The sequence below is a fragment of the Ornithorhynchus anatinus genome, chromosome 9 (assembly GCF_004115215.2).
Source record: "Ornithorhynchus anatinus isolate Pmale09 chromosome 9, mOrnAna1.pri.v4, whole genome shotgun sequence".
In the NCBI taxonomy this organism is placed as follows: Eukaryota; Metazoa; Chordata; class Mammalia; order Monotremata; family Ornithorhynchidae; genus Ornithorhynchus; species Ornithorhynchus anatinus.
In genome coordinates this window covers 54,083-69,503 of record NC_041736.1, presented here as the reverse complement: position 1 = coordinate 69,503, position 15,421 = coordinate 54,083, and the positions used below count along the sequence as shown (strand labels likewise).

Genomic DNA, 15,421 nt, shown 5'->3' with positions numbered 1-15,421 from the left:
CCAGTTCCTAGCACTGACATTGGATCAACTGCTGAAAACAATGGAGAGGACGATGAATCTCCTTATGCACCTCCAGCGAGGTCCAGGGCCAAGCAGAATCCTGGGAACTGGAAATAGAAATTGTGGCTTTTGCTAAGTGCCAAGCACTGTACTAAGCACTTGGGTAGATTCAACAAAACTAGGTCAGACATAGTTCCTGTCCCGCACTGGGCTCCCAGTCTATGTGGGGGAGGGAGAAAAGGTATTTTACAGAAATAGGTTTATGTGCTATATAAATAGTGCTATGTTTGGGTGTGGGGGGTGGGGTGGGAGGGCCGTGAGGTTGCATGTACTGATAGAGGGTGTTACGTGGCTGTGTGTGTGTGTATGAGGTTAAGGGGTACCCCCAATGAGCCTTGGTCACTTACCATATGCAGTCATTGTCCCCACGTACGGCCCATCTAGCACATCCCTGTTCTCTTCGGCCAGGGCCTTAATGTAGCGCTTGCTCAGGTCCAGGATCTGCTCACGCAGCACCGAGCTGCTCTCGTGCTGAGTTCGCTGCTGGATGGTGAAATGCAGAAGCATCATTCCCCAGATGAAGCCAAAAGTCACCAGGAAAAACCCCAACTTCTGGGAGGAGAGTTTCCAGGGGGTGAAGAACGCCATGGCTGCCACTGGGGTCGGGCTCAGCTCACTCAGAGGAGGAGGGTGAGGAGGAGGAGGAGGAGGAGGAAGAGGAGCGGGAACCGCTGCAGGGGCTGACTCATGGCCTTGCCTGCGACCCGACTGTCAGTCTTGCGCCGGCTCTTGGCTGAGTTCATTTCCGCCGTCCAGATCCATCGTGCTGCCAGGGGAAGAGGAAACGACAGCAGAGATTACCCAGAGCAGGACCTATCCCCACTGTCTGGGCTGGTGCCCTGTTCGCTTCTTTGGGACCATTTCCCTGGTGTTAGGGAGTCGGCAACCAAGCGGCATGGACACCGGGCCCCTTGGCAGCTGGGACCAACAACCAAAGTGTGCATCCTCTCAGGGCAGCGGGGGACGTCAGGGATGCTCTGCAGGAGCTTGGTGAACCCTGGGGGGTGGTTCCTTTAGCCAAGGTGTGGACCCAGACCCTGGCCTGGCCCAGAGGTCCTTAGCTGAAAATGAGCTGGAGCCGGAGAGACCAGGGTTGGGGCTCTAGGTAGGGCCTGGGGGGTGGGCTGGTGAGAGCGTTCCCCTGTGGGGGCTAGAGAGAGCCATGCTCTGCTCCATCCAAGCAAGTACGTGCATAGTCCTTAGAGCAAACTGCCCGCGAAGCCACCTCACCCAGGGTATGACCCCAACCACAGAACAACCCTGTCCATGATGTGACCCCAACCACAGTGCAACTCTATCCATGGAACGACACCATCCACAGCATGACCCCATCCAGGGCGCAACCCCATCCATGGCTCGATCCTGTCCATGGAGAAATCTCATCATGGGATGACACCATCCACAGAGCAGCCTCATCGACTTTCCCACCAGAGACCCACAGTGGACCACCCAACACCCCTAAACTTCTCTCTCTCTGAATCCTCAGTCTAGACTACTGTGTTCTAGACTGGCCTCCTGCGACTCTCAGGATCAGGACCCCAAATATTAAACGGTGAGGCCTCAATCAGCCTTGGGTTAGTGTGCTGGGCGTCTGAAAAGGCAGCAGAGGAGTTGTTCTTTAGGCTCTGAGAAGAGGATTGATGACCGAGGTGCTGGAAGACATCATTCATTCATTCATTCATTCATTCATTCATTCAATCGTATTTATTGAGCGCTTACTGTGTGCAGAGCACTGTACAATGTACAGCTGTACAATGTACAGCTTGGAATGTACAATTCGGCAATAGAGACAATCCCTGCTCAACAACGGACTCACAGTCTAAAAGGGGAAGACAGCAAAACAAAACAAGCCTCTATCCTCGCCTCAGTTGCCAACGGGGAACTCAGCCACAGGGACTCCCTGTTCGGCAAGTTGCAGTTGGGTAAATTTTCTCCCAGGACTTTGCCTGGCATTTGCTCAGGCCAAAAAGGACGGAGTGAAAGCAAAAGGCATGAACCACTGGCAAAACCACGGCACGTCTGCACCAAGCATGTGACTGGTAGCAGTGCTGGTAATGGTATTTATTGAGCACTCACTGAGGACAACGTGCTTCAAACTAGGTGCTTGGGAAAGCCCAACAAAAGCCCAAGACATTTTCCCTGTTCACAAGCGGCTTCCACTCCAGCAGTCTCTGTGTCTTAGGAAACATGGGCTATATTGAAGGCAGAATCAATGCTGAGTGACTGAAAAGTGGCCACCAAGTTTCTCTGTGGGCACACTAAACCTTCATTGTGCCTTTCTAATCTTCAAGCCCCTCCCAGTGCCACACAAGCCAACACTCTGGACCTAGAGTCGGTGGCCCAGTTCACCCAACTCATACAAGCCAAAACTCCGAGCCTTAGAGTCAGCGGCCCCGCTCTGCCCCGCCCAACCTTTCAAAAACTAACACTCTGGGCCTAAGGTCAGTGGCCCAGCCCTGCCCTGCCCAACCCCTCAAAAACTAACACTCTGGGTCTAAAGTCAGTGTCTCCATGGGCACATGGCCCCTCTCCTGGCACTCTGCTTATGCCCCATGCACACTCTTCCTCTACGAGAGGGCCTTTGGCCTTTGGTGAGAGGCATGAGCTTGTGTGGGAGAGACTCAGAATTGTGGACTTAGCATAAGATCAGCATGAATGCTGGAGAGACATTCCAGACAATGCCTTTAATGAGCAAGTAACCCTGGGATGTGAAATCGTTTTCGGAAAAGGAAACGATCTGTCCCTGGTGGTCAGCAGTGGGAATCACTCTAGATCCGGGATCTGACAGCTGAGAGCTGAGGAGCCCTGCCTCCCAAACCTAAGCGCCCACAACTCAGAGCTGGATGGTGGCCAAACCAAGATCCATGAACTTTGACGTCTGTCTGCTTAGGCGTGAGACACCTATTGGGGGCAGGGAGAGAGGATTCATTCATTCATTCAATAGTATTTATTGAGCGCTTATTATGTGCAGAGCACTGTACTAAGCGCTTGGAATGTACGAATCGGCAACAGATAGAGACAGTCCCTGCCCTTTGACGGGCTTACAGTCTAATCGGGGGAGACAGACAAGAACAATGGCAATAAATAGAGTCAAGGAGAAGAACATCTCATTAAAACAATAGCAAATAAATAGAATCGGGGTGATGTACATCTCATTAAACAAAAATGTGAAAATAGTACTTGGCATGAAGCTGGGGTCAGCCCCTGCCCCTAAAACAGAGACCACTGGCATCCTTCCTGCCCCCACGTGTCAGATGGTTATGGACGTCTAAGAGGGAGAGGCTTCTGGAACCAGGGTTTGTTCAGAGAACAAATCCCGGAAAGAGGAAGTTTGGGATGTAGTGGCACAAAGGCATATTTTGATAATGTGGCACCTGAGACTTGATACAGATGAAGTAAATGCAGCCCTGATCTAATCAGTCATATTTACTGAGTGCTTACTGAGTGCAGAGTGCTTGGGAGAGTTCAATATAATAAATATAACAGACACATTCCCTGCACACAATAAGCTTCTAGTCTAGAGGGGAAGGCAGACATTGGAACAAATAAATACATTACAGATATGTCCATAAGTGCTGTTGTCCATCTCCCCTCTCTCTCTCTTTCAGCAGATGGACTTCTCTACCAACATCCTGAACCAAGCCATGAGTCCTTTTAAGAAAGAAGTCCGATATGCCGGGAACCAGCTGTTGAGACAATGCTTCTTCCTCCCTGGCCAACCCTCAACAGAGACTTGTGAGCTGTGAGGGGAGCTGTCCGAGACTGTTGCATGGAGGAATTCTTGTGGCAGGGACAGCATGGAAAAGTGGCTTGACACCAGTGGACGATGGCCTTATGGCCAAATGGAGCCAGGCGGAAGACTGTGAGGGCGCTGAGTCAGGCAGCAGTAACCAATCTCATCTAACCAATCATCTTCCCTCCTGCCAAGTGCCACAAGTGGACAGCATAAGGACCCCCTTGCCTCCTTCTCTTGGAAAACCTTGCAGGGATAAGATCATCCATTCTCTTGGCCTCGGGCCAGTCGGCCAACCCCTGGACCCTCTGGGCCTTCCATCCCCCGAGGCACAGCGGTCAACTCTCCTCAGGGGCAAAGCACAGACAGAACCCCTTGTCACCCCCAAGGGGGGCACCTCCAACTTCTCTCCCAACCCCCAGACTGAGCCGCCCTCTGCCTCCACATCAAAGCCACACAAATGGGCAGGGCCGCAGCAGCCCCAGGCTTCTTCCCGAGGACTGAAGTCGCCACCTCCCAACCGCTCCCACTGACAGTGAGAGCCATCCTTGGCAGGGACTTAACTCCCTGCACTGGGTTTAATACCTCTCTGACCTTCCAAACAGTCCTTGTCTGTTCCTGAAAGGCCTTTGGGGGTTAAAAGCTTTCCGATCCCCCAGGGTTCCAGCTGTCAGGATCCTGTGACAGCAGCTTGGGACTCCATCCTTCCTGAGACTCTTAGCATAGTGTACCGCTGCTCACTGCTGCTCGCAATGGCTCACCACTCCAGCTCACCTGCTGCGACCTATACAACCCTGTCCCCTGTAAAGGTGCCAAGTTCCCTAAGGGAAATTCCCATTCCGTAGCCACCCTGCAGTTTCGTGCATGTGACCTGACTGATAGTCAGAGCCCGTCAAGTCTGGGCCCAACGATCGCACATCTGCTTCCGACCACGAGCGGCTTCATTCCGGTCACTGACCATAAATCCACTAAGCTGGAACCAAGTGTCCACAGCCTGTCTGACTGCGACTCCTTTCTTTTATGACTATGATATTTGGGGCACAAAATAGCTTTCGTTCAAAGCACTATCACACGTCATGCCCTTTGCTCTCCCAGAAGACGATTAAAGTCAGAAATAGCTTTGCACCCCACCGCCACTGCCGCCTAGGGCCGTCATGGTTGCCTGTCATTGGGCGAGCCCTGATAATGTCAAAATCCAGCCTTTGCACCTCTTCAAGAGTGGAGTACGTGACCTGGCGTTCGGCTGCTTTATTCGTGACGCAGATGAGAAAACCATGTTTTTCCTTCCCCGGATATTTTATTCAACATGACTTTTGGAACACAGGAGAGGGGCCCTAACAGTCCTGCTCTGTACACAATAAGCACTCAATAGATTTGATTGAAGACTTGATTGATTTATTGATTGGAACCCCAGGAATCCCGCACTTTCCCCGCCTCCTCCGATGCAATTCCACTGCGCTCTGGCCTGGCACTATGGCCCAGCAATCTGGGCGACAAGAAGACTGAAGAGGATGCAATTATGCACCAGAGGACACCACCACACTGCTTGTGCAATTTTAATTGCCAACCCAGCACCAAGGCCGGCCTGGCATGGTCTGTCTGGCCGCATCCCACTGTATATCTTCCACCCCGTTTCCAGGGGTCGCCCCAACCATACGGCAGCAGAGCTTGTTTGGGGATAAAACAGGGACTGATCCCTCCAGGCCTATCCTGCAGGTGAGGCCAACTCTACCTGGGGAAACCTCTGTCTGAGCAAGGGCCAGCCTCAGCCCAGCACTGCAGCACTGGGTTCAGAACGAAGAGGAACCAGGCTGTCTTGCCTGCAGATAGGCTTTAAGCAAACCTCTGTTCTAAACCAAGAGGTTTTCCACTGCAAACCTAGCTAATTTACCTCACCTGACACCGGGGGGGGGGGGGGGGGGGAAGTTTTTTACAGTCTGACTGACACACTCTGCCTCACAGAAGGAAGTAATGCAATTAGTTTAATGTGTTAAAATTGAATAATAAAAGGGTTTTTAATCTGGAGAAAGAAGGAGAGAGAAAGGAGTGCATTAACCTATGCCTATGCCTACTGCATTCTTAAAGGGAAATCAGATTACCAGAGCAAGTCACCACGAACCACTGCCACCACTCACTGCTGTCGCCATCATCACCACCTGTGACCTCAACTCCATCCAACCACTGTCACCTCCACCTTCATGCCAGCCACCCACATCTCCTCTTCTTCCTCCACCTCCAGTCCCCACCCTCATCTCCTCTAACCCCTCTACTTCCAGCCCCCATCTTCTCTGCCCCTTACACTTTCAGCCACCGCTCCCACCCACCCAGCCATCCCCCACCTCCAATGTTTGATGTGTAGACACACAATTTGCAAAGGCAGGCACAGGAGCAAAATCTGAGGCACCCTACATTCTCCAGAGTTTTTCCTTAATCTTCTTCTCAGGGTTTGGGGGTGATCTCTATTGACTCCAGAGTTTTGAATCCCTGGTGTGTGTGGTTTAAAGACAAATTTACAATAGAGTGATTTGGACTAGTAACTTAGTGTCAAAAAAAAGAAAAGAAAAGAAATAGAAAAGGCCCCTAGCCAACACAGCACCTCAGAAACTCTAAACTCTAAGAACTGTAAGCAAAGTTGCTCCAAGAAATGCAGTAAGACTTGTTATTAATGACAAAGATGGGGAATTGAATTACTGAATTTCCCTGTTATTTAATTGTGGTTTTCCCCAAAGATGAGAAAATAGAAGCGCGTGTTGCAGCACAGTGATGAGTCACGGCTAGAACTTTCGCGCTGTTTGATGGGCAACATGGAGATGGGCAAACACTTTACAACTTCCAGAAAGGATCCAAGTGGACTAAGCCAGAACAGAGCTCGACTCAAACCTTCATCTCAGGGACAAGATGAAACAATGACTGTTAAGTAACAAGTACATCTGAGAAAAAACAAGTCTCCATTTGAATGGCATTGCTTCAAACCAAGTCATTGTCACTTACCACAGCACTACCAACCAATACTAACTGTGGTATCTGTTACTCTCTTACTATGTGTCAGGCATTGTACCAAGCACTGGGGTGGATACAAGCAAAGAGGGTTGGACACGGTCCCTGTCCTATGAGGGGCACACAGTCTCAATCCCCACTTTACAGATGAGGCAACTGAGGCCCAGAGAAGTGAAGTGACTTGCCCAAGGTCAGTCAGCTGACAAGTGGCGTAGGTAGGATCAGAACCCAAGGCCTTCTGACTCCCAGGCCCGTGCCCAAACATCATTTTAGCCATCAGAGAGATCTTTATAGAAATGGCATCTTCGGACTTGGAGGAAGAAGAAAACCAATGGAACTTGGTACAGTCAGGCTACAGGAAAAGCAGAGTCAGGGGCAAGGGGTGGGACGTAGGATGGATGGGAGCATGGGCTGGAAGATGGAGAGATGGGTGAGGGACCAGCAAGGCAGCAATAACATATAAATCTTTCCACCCAAGGCATTTTCCAGGAAAAACTAATACCTTCAGCCAAGTTTTCATTTTGCTCGATGTCATGGATTTTCCCCAGTTATGGGTGGTTTTGGATTCTAGCGGTAAGGTGGCCATCATCCAGACTCAGGTGCTGCAGTGGAATGGTGCTGGCCATGCTGTTCTGCCCTGAGGTGGCCACCGCTGGGGGTGAGGAAAGGGAGCAGGCAAGAAGCAGTTGGCGGGGGTGGGGGTGGTTTCCCACCAGTTTTCTGGGCCACGAACCCTCCCATGTGGACATTTCAGCCAGGTGAAGAAGCGCTGATCTCGCTTCTCTCCTCTATCTTCAAAGTCAACCAAACTGTAATATGGAAGAAGTAAGAAAGTGCCAATGGCAGGGCAATTCCTGCACAATGCACATCAGAAAAACAAACTTGAGGACAGAGAACACAGAGGAGCAGCATGGCCTAAAGGAAAGAGCCCAGGCCTGGGAGTCAGAGGATCTAGGTTCTAATTCCAGCCCCACCGTGTACCTGTGGTGTAACCTTAGGCAAGTTATTTAAATTCTCTGGGCCTCAGTTTCCTCATCTGTTCCCCTCGCTAGTTAGACTGTGAGCTCCATGTGGGACAGAGACTGCGTTTGACCTGATTAACTTGGATCCGCCCCACCAGTTAGAACAGAGCCCGACACCTACTAAGCACGTAACAAATACCATAATACTAAGAATAACAAGAATAAAAAAAGAAGTAACAATCGATGAACCCATTTCTCCCATGCTATGTAATTCACTCTGTGTTTTGGATAGAATACCGCTACTGTTCTCCCAACAATACGTGTCTATCTGGCTAGACGGCAACGTGGCATCTGTCAAGTTGCCCAGGCAAAATGCGAGCTTTCCCGGAGTATAACCTTCATGGGCCTAGGGAATGGGCTGAACTGATGTTTACATAGTGCTCAGGGTTGGGAGTGGGAACTCTATTTCTGCTCAAGGTAACTTCAGAGCACAAAGTCCATTAGGTGCCACCTGGCTCTTTTCAGGATGGTAACTATGGTCTAGTAGTAGGCCCGAGTGACTGTAGGCTTACAGCTTGCCTTATCTGCTTTAGTGCCCAAAACACAGCTGGAACAGCAACACCATTGGCAAACTTATTTACTTAAGTTTCCCTTTGAGATTTCTTGAGGCAGTAACTTGGCAAAGCCCTTAAAGGGAGGAGTTTTCTTGCCCATAAGCTCCTGGTGGGAGGGTAATGTGTCTCATGCTTTCTCAAGTGCTTAGCACGGTGTGTTGCACCCACTGGGCACTCAGTAAATATCCCAACTGCTTCTTATGAGAGTTTTTCAGGTGGAATTGGCCTGGCTTGACTCTGCTGCAGCAGCCCTGCTTGGGAATGCTCAGAGAGTATGGGAGAAGCAGGTCTTCAAAGACTTATTGAAGGCATACCTCCAAGAGGCCTTCCCTGACTAGGCCCTCATTTCTTCTTCTCCTTCTCCCTTATGCTTCACCCTTGCCCTTGGATTTGCACACTTTATTCACACCTTCCTCAGCTCCGCAGCACTTATGTACAAATCCAGGATTCATTTATTGAATAATAATAATAATAATGATAATAATGGTATTTGTTAAGCGCTTACTATGTGCCAAGCACTGTTCTAAGCACTGGGATAGATACATGGTAATCAGGTTGTCCCACGTGGGGCTCACAGTCTTAATCCCCATTTTCCAGATGAGGTAAATGAGACACAGAGAAGTTTAGTGACTTGACCAAAGTCACACAGCTGACAAGTGGCAGAGCTGGATTAGAACCCACAACCTCTGACTCCCAAGCCCTTCCTCTTTTCAGTAAGCTACGCTGTCTCCCCCTCTAGACTGTAAGCTCGTTATGAGCCGGGAAGGTAACTTACCAACTCTGTTATATTGTACTCTCCCAAGCACTTAGTACAGTGCTCTACACACAGTAAGTGCTCAATACATATGATTGATTAACTGAAAAAAAACTTTCACTTTCCCATGCTCTGGGAACAGGTAGCCCAAGAAATTGCACTGATGGTCTTTTCTCTCTGTTTAGCGAAAATGCCACTAAAAGTTCAGGCAGGAAAATGAGACTTTTTTGACTGTGGCCACCGGAAAAACCCAGGCCCAGCAACATATGAAAAAATGCCTTTCCGTGGTCTCAATGGTTTCACGGTCCTTTTGGTAATCAGATTGCCCCCTCGCATTAGTCTGAAAGCTCTTTGTCCTGCTCAGGTATGGCTGCTGACCTCTCACACACCATGGACAGCTAAGTGACATCACCTTGTCTGCATCACCACCATCGGCTCGGAAGACAACCCTCCTGAAGAGCGAGGTGTCCTCTCCAGGCCTCTTTCCACTGCAGCTCGAGATGGACCCTAGCACCCTCTGTTTTCCTGGTACCTTGGTATTGGGTAGGGGGGGATGCCTGCCAACATGTGAGCCACAGGGTGGAAATCAACAGGAAAGTTGGTGGAGTGACCCAGAGGGATGAGTGGGTACCATTGGAGACTCTGGCAGTAGTAGTAATCGTCATCATTATCATCATTATCTACCTCCTCTTTCATCATCCATTTTTCACATCCTCATCTGTTTCAGGGCAGCAATTTGTTGGCTGGAAATATCTTACACCTGAGCCTGACCCCCTGCGCCACGCCCTAACCCCCCCACCCCCCGCCTTTGCACCCGATCCTGGGCTCTGCACGCAGGTGGCTGGCTGGTGGCATGCCCTGCACACAGTACCAGGTTCTGCACCCGGCAAGTACTCAAGTTCATTCAAAAGCAGTTCAGTGTGAAGATTTGCCCCACAAGCCATGATATTTAGCAGAGAAATTGGATTGGTTCACTCTTGGACCCTGGAACCCTCTGCACCGTCCAATCAATAGCCCTGACACCTCCATGACTCCAGAGGCCTAACCCAAGAGAGGCAGAGAACATTCCCGAGGGGTGAAGTTGGAGGGTCAGGGGAAGAAGAACATGCAGTGTGAGCTGAAAGCCGGGGGTGGGGGAGGACCAAGCCAAGTGTTGGGGCCATGAGAATGGGGCAGAAAAACAAATGGATAATTGAAGCTTCAGTTCTTCTTCCTCTTCCCTCTCAGTTTTCTGTCTGGAGCCCAGATCACACCCGTTCCATCAGAAGGAGGACTGTAAGCTTGTCTCTAGATTGTAAGCTTGTTGTGGGCAGTGAATATGTCTGTTTATTGTTGTATTGTACTCTCTCTAGTGCTCAGTACAGTGCTCAGCACGTACTAAGCACTCAATAAATACAACTGAGTGAATGGAGCTTCTGCATGCATTCTGCTCCACTCCCGAAGGTCAGACCGACCCAAAACTTCCCTCATAAAGCAGGTCTGGGTGCTTGGTTCCCTCCAGTCCAGGAGCAGGGTACTATGGAGGAAATTCAGGAAATGCAAATAACAAGGAGAGGAGAGCATGTTCACTTGGGTTACAGAGGTGGAAGCGCCATCTCTGGGGAGTTAAGCAGTGACCAGGGGATGGACTAGATGACCTTTCACCTTACATTGTATCTCTCCACTTAGTACAGTGCTTGGCACCTAGTAAGTACTTAGCAAATACCACAATTATTACTCTTGTTATTATTGGGACCACTGAGGAGGGAGTCAGGGGAACGGGGAAGGACTCGGAAGTTATTCCCAGCTCCACTGGTTCTGGCTTCCTCTGTTGTTTTCCAGTCAACAAGAGCTGCCTGGAGAGGTTGTGTTTTCTGATGATGGAATACTCAAACTGGACTGAAACCCTGGAAAACCATGTCTGAACACTCTGAAAAAGCAGGAGGAGATTCCAAATTTCTCTGAATTTATCCCACTTGACCACAAAGTGCAGGATCAACAGTATGCCTGAAGTCAATGAAAAACAAAATTGACATATTTTCCTGAAATAAACGACCCTGTTTCTCATCTCTATCTAACCAATGTCGGCAAGGCAAACGTCCAACTGCCCTGGAGTCGACAGGCAGCATTTTCTCTTTTCCATTACGAACTTCAACTATGAGCCAAATTTACTTTTGTCTTTACGGAACCAATAAATGTCTCTTGGGGGTCTGTCCCTAGGGGCTCGGTCTTTGGACTTCATGCTAATCACAGCAGCAGGAAGAACAGATAAGGTTGTCCTTCTGGCCAGAAGAAAACACTCTGGCAGTGTAGCAATCTGAGAAGAGAGATGGCCTGCAAATTCCCCCAGGCCCCCCTTCCTGGCTCTCTGGAGTGCTACTGCGCAATCGGCCCACAGTGCCACTCTGTTGGGCAAGGGGCCACCGACTCGGTTGCCTGGCACCAGTCCAGCTGCTTCTGGGGCTCTGCGAGCACAGGGGTCCAACTGGGACCTGCCTCAATAGAGAAGAGCCAGAAGTTTAGATAAATACTCTTGTCAATGGCCTCACCTTTCTTGAATTGGGGCGACAGCCAACATTCTGGTTCCATCCGAGAAGACTGACTACTTCCTCTTTGCTTGCCTGCATTTTTTGGCCCATGGAGAGGTTTCCTTCCATAAACAGACTCTCGGGTTTTGGTTGGTTTAAAGTCCTCAGAATACTGTATACTTGGCTTTCGGACCAAAGAGGTCCACCACCTTCGGTTTTGTGACCTACCCCAAGCCGTGCTGTTGGTCCAGTGGAAAGCGTATGGCACTGGGAATCAGAAGGCCTACGTTCTAGTCCAGCTACAGCCTGTAGACAGCTCTGCATGGTCTGCCTGGTCTGCATGGTCCATACGTGCATATTGCAATGTGCTTCCCCCAACCCACCTCCTCGCTTGTGGTAACCCATGATCCAGCACGACCCTTACTGGTTGGGCCCAGAGACAGTGGACAGCCCTGGACGAAACACCCGCACCATAAGAAACTCTTCCCCTCAGCTTCTTGGTCTTGAAGCCTCAGAACTGAGCTTCAACTGTCACTCCCGACAAGAGACTCCAGCATGATCTATATTACTGAGGAGAAGGACCAAATCTTTGGAGCACTGAATGAAGTGAGCCCAGCTCTTAACATCTCATGGGCCCACGATTCTAGAACATCTTCTCCATGCAGAAAGACGTCTTTACCTTGTCTTCAGTTACCTGGAATTTGCATTCATTTACAAAAGTTTCTTTGCCCCTGCTCTCTCCCATAACCCTATCGACCAAATTCTCATGTATATTTAAGGAAGTTAGTGAGTTTCAGTGTCTCCGTTCAGGTTGATCTCCCTGAGGTTCTCGGCCTGCATTTGGCAGGTATTCTGGGCTCTATGGTTAGTCAGTTTTAATACCGATTACTTCCTTCTGTTCCACTTCCAAATAGTTAACGCTCCTGAGACTAAAAGAAGGAGGGAGGAAAATGGCTTGGATCCATTGCAAATCAGGTGTATTTCCTTTAGACAGACAAAAGGCTTTTATGTGACCTGTGTTTCTCAGGTGAAGAATCCAAAATGCATTTTTTTTCAGAGTTCCCCCAAAAGAATGATCTAAAAAGAAATGCAGGGTGGCCTAGTGGAAAAAGTACATACCTGGGAGTCAGAGGACATGGGTTCTAATCCCAGTTCTGCCATTTTTGTGCTGTGTGACCCTGAACAAGTCACTCAACTTCTCTGTGCCTCAGTTCTCATCTACAAAATGGGGATTCAATATCTGTGCTCCCTCTTACTTAGTCTGAGAGTCCCTTGTGAGACCTGGCTACCTTGTATCTAGCTCAGCACTTAATACAGTGCTTGACACATAATAAGCACTTAACAAATACCACTTTATATAATGATGATAATAATAATAACATTGAAAATAGTAGGAACAGAGCCACGAGACTGAAAGGCTGTTAGCTTGCATGTTCATGCTCAGATTGTCCTGAATGAGTTTATCGGGATAAAGTACACCAGGACTAGTTCCCCAGGAGTAGCCGGCCAGGACAAAGTTGACTAGGATCAAGCCACTTTTGACAAAGGGGGAAAGTAAGCCTCAAGCCCCCTCTCAATTTGAGACATTTACGTTTCTCCAAGTTTTTCTGACCAGTGATGTAGAAATGACCCCTCGGGACAACTGAAATGCTCCTGAATCAGAGGTCGGGCCAGATGTTGTGCTGGACTGTTTCTGTCCCCTTCTCCTGGAAACCCATCCCCTTTTATTCATTCATTTATTTAATCATATTTATTAAGCTCTTACTGTGTGCAGAGCACTGTACTGTGTACAGATATACACGTAAGTGTTATGGGGTTGAGAAGCAGGGGAAGAGCAAAGGGAGCAGGTCAATGTGATGCAGAAGGGACTGGGAGGTGAGGATAAGTGGGGCTTAGTCTGGGAAGGCCTCTAGGAGGAGATGTGCCTTTAATATGATTTTGAAGGGGTGAGAGTAATTGTTTGTCAGATGAGGAAAGAGGGACTTGGGCCAGGGGTTGGTGGTGAGAGAGGCGTGATGGAGGCATAATGAGAGGGTCAGTACTAGAGGAGTGAGGTATGCAGCCTGGGTTTTAGAAGGAGAGAAGTGAGATGAGGTAGGCGGGGACAAGGTGATGGAGTGCTTTAAAGCCAATGGTGAGGAGTTTTTGTTTACTACGGAGGTGGACAGGCAACCACTGGAGATTTTTGAGGAGGGGGGTGACATGTCCTGAACTTTTTGTAGAAAAATCATTCAGGCTGTGGAGTGAAGTATGGACTGGAGTGGGGAGAGACAGTGGTGTTCAACAGACTCTCACAAGCGAAACACCAATTCAGGGCTAAGCTTCACCTGGTTCAGTGATCCGCACCTAGTCCCACCCCCTAGACCCACCTATGTCCTGAGAGAGACACAGAATTTTGGGGAAAAGCTCAGGCCCTACTGACCACAACCCCTTCTTGGAGAACTGGCTTGGGAGTCTGGGAATCAGTCGACCATCAGCAGGAGAGGACAGTCACCTGGCCAAGTCCCCTGCCCACTCCCTAGAATGAGATCTCCTGCTTCATAGACTGGATTTGGGGTGCCAGAACCTGGCTCTGCTCCTCAGATTCTGGCCTGGTTCCAGACCTGCAGTTTTCCCGGGGGCAGTGTTTGAACTGGTCATTTCCTTTTCCCCATCCCCAATCGGTTTCCTCCCCCATCTCACAGAGCTCATGGGGTGCATGCTCCAAAGCATGTTTGGCCAAGTAGTCCTGAGGAGTTCCACTGATGGTAAATAGGGACAACCTGGGGTGTTCTCCACATTGGGCTCTGCATCCCATGGAAGGTGGGGTAGAAGCAACATGCCCCAGAGGACTTTAATGGTGACAGATTAGATAACCTCTCACTTCGTACCTATAGAGGTGACCGATCAATCAATCACTCATATATATTGAGTGCTTACTGTGTGCAGAGCACTGTACTAAGCACTTGGGAGAGTACAATATAACAATATTACAGACACATTCCCTACCTATCAACAAGATTACAGTCTAGAAGAGCTAGACAAACAGTCCAACCAGGGTTTAGGGGCTTGACCAGACCTCTGGATAATAGGGAGGTGGTATGGCTCAGAGGAAGGGGCATGGGACTGAGAGTCAGGAGACCTGAGCTCTGGTCCTGGCTCCATCACTTGCCTACTGTGTGACCATAGGCAAGTTATGCAACCTCTCTGTGCCTCAATCTGCACCTCTGAAAAACAGGGATATAATATCTACAGGTAGGTGATGCAGCAGAACTAAAAGACAGTTCAACTGTGAATGAGTGCTGCCACCCCCATTCAAGTGGGTAGTTTCAGTGTCATCATTGCAGACCCAGGAGGACAAGAACCACGGAGGAAATAAAGGAAAGCTAGTCATAGAGACTCTTAATCATGTTAATGGCTAAATCAATCAACCGATACAGTGTTAATAATTTAAACTGATACTTTTTAAAACATTATTAACATCCCCAATCACCTGCCTATTAAAATAGGCCACCAGAAGCTGGGCATTCCTACCTCTGTGGAACTACATTAGCAAAAAAAAAAAGGTTGTGCACATAATGTTCACTTGATATATAATTACTTCAGACTAGGGCACTTTCTGTTAATTAACTCTAACCTGCTTTGGAATGATGTCAGCTATCCTATTTTTAAATGCCCATGACAAGCAGTTAGTTATGAATCACTAAGACACCTCGTGTGCATCCTTTCACACTAAGAGTATTTTTCTAAACTAAGGTTACTACTGTGGGTTATTTCTGATGTAACTGCAAAAACACTTCAGGAAAAAGCTTATC

General features: G+C 49.0%; 1 protein-coding gene across 2 annotated transcripts in view; it reads right to left on the bottom strand.

The window, feature by feature from the left end:
* Positions 1-15,421, bottom strand: part of MGAT5 (alpha-1,6-mannosylglycoprotein 6-beta-N-acetylglucosaminyltransferase) — a 78,948-nt gene that overhangs the window by 42,893 nt on the left and 20,634 nt on the right. For both annotated transcript variants that reach the window (XM_029072154.2, XM_029072155.2), the window contains exon 2: positions 408-826. In XM_029072154.2, the coding sequence (XP_028927987.1) occupies positions 408-648 (241 nt within the window). In that variant the 5' untranslated portion in view covers positions 649-826. The remainder of the gene's footprint in view (positions 1-407; positions 827-15,421) is intronic.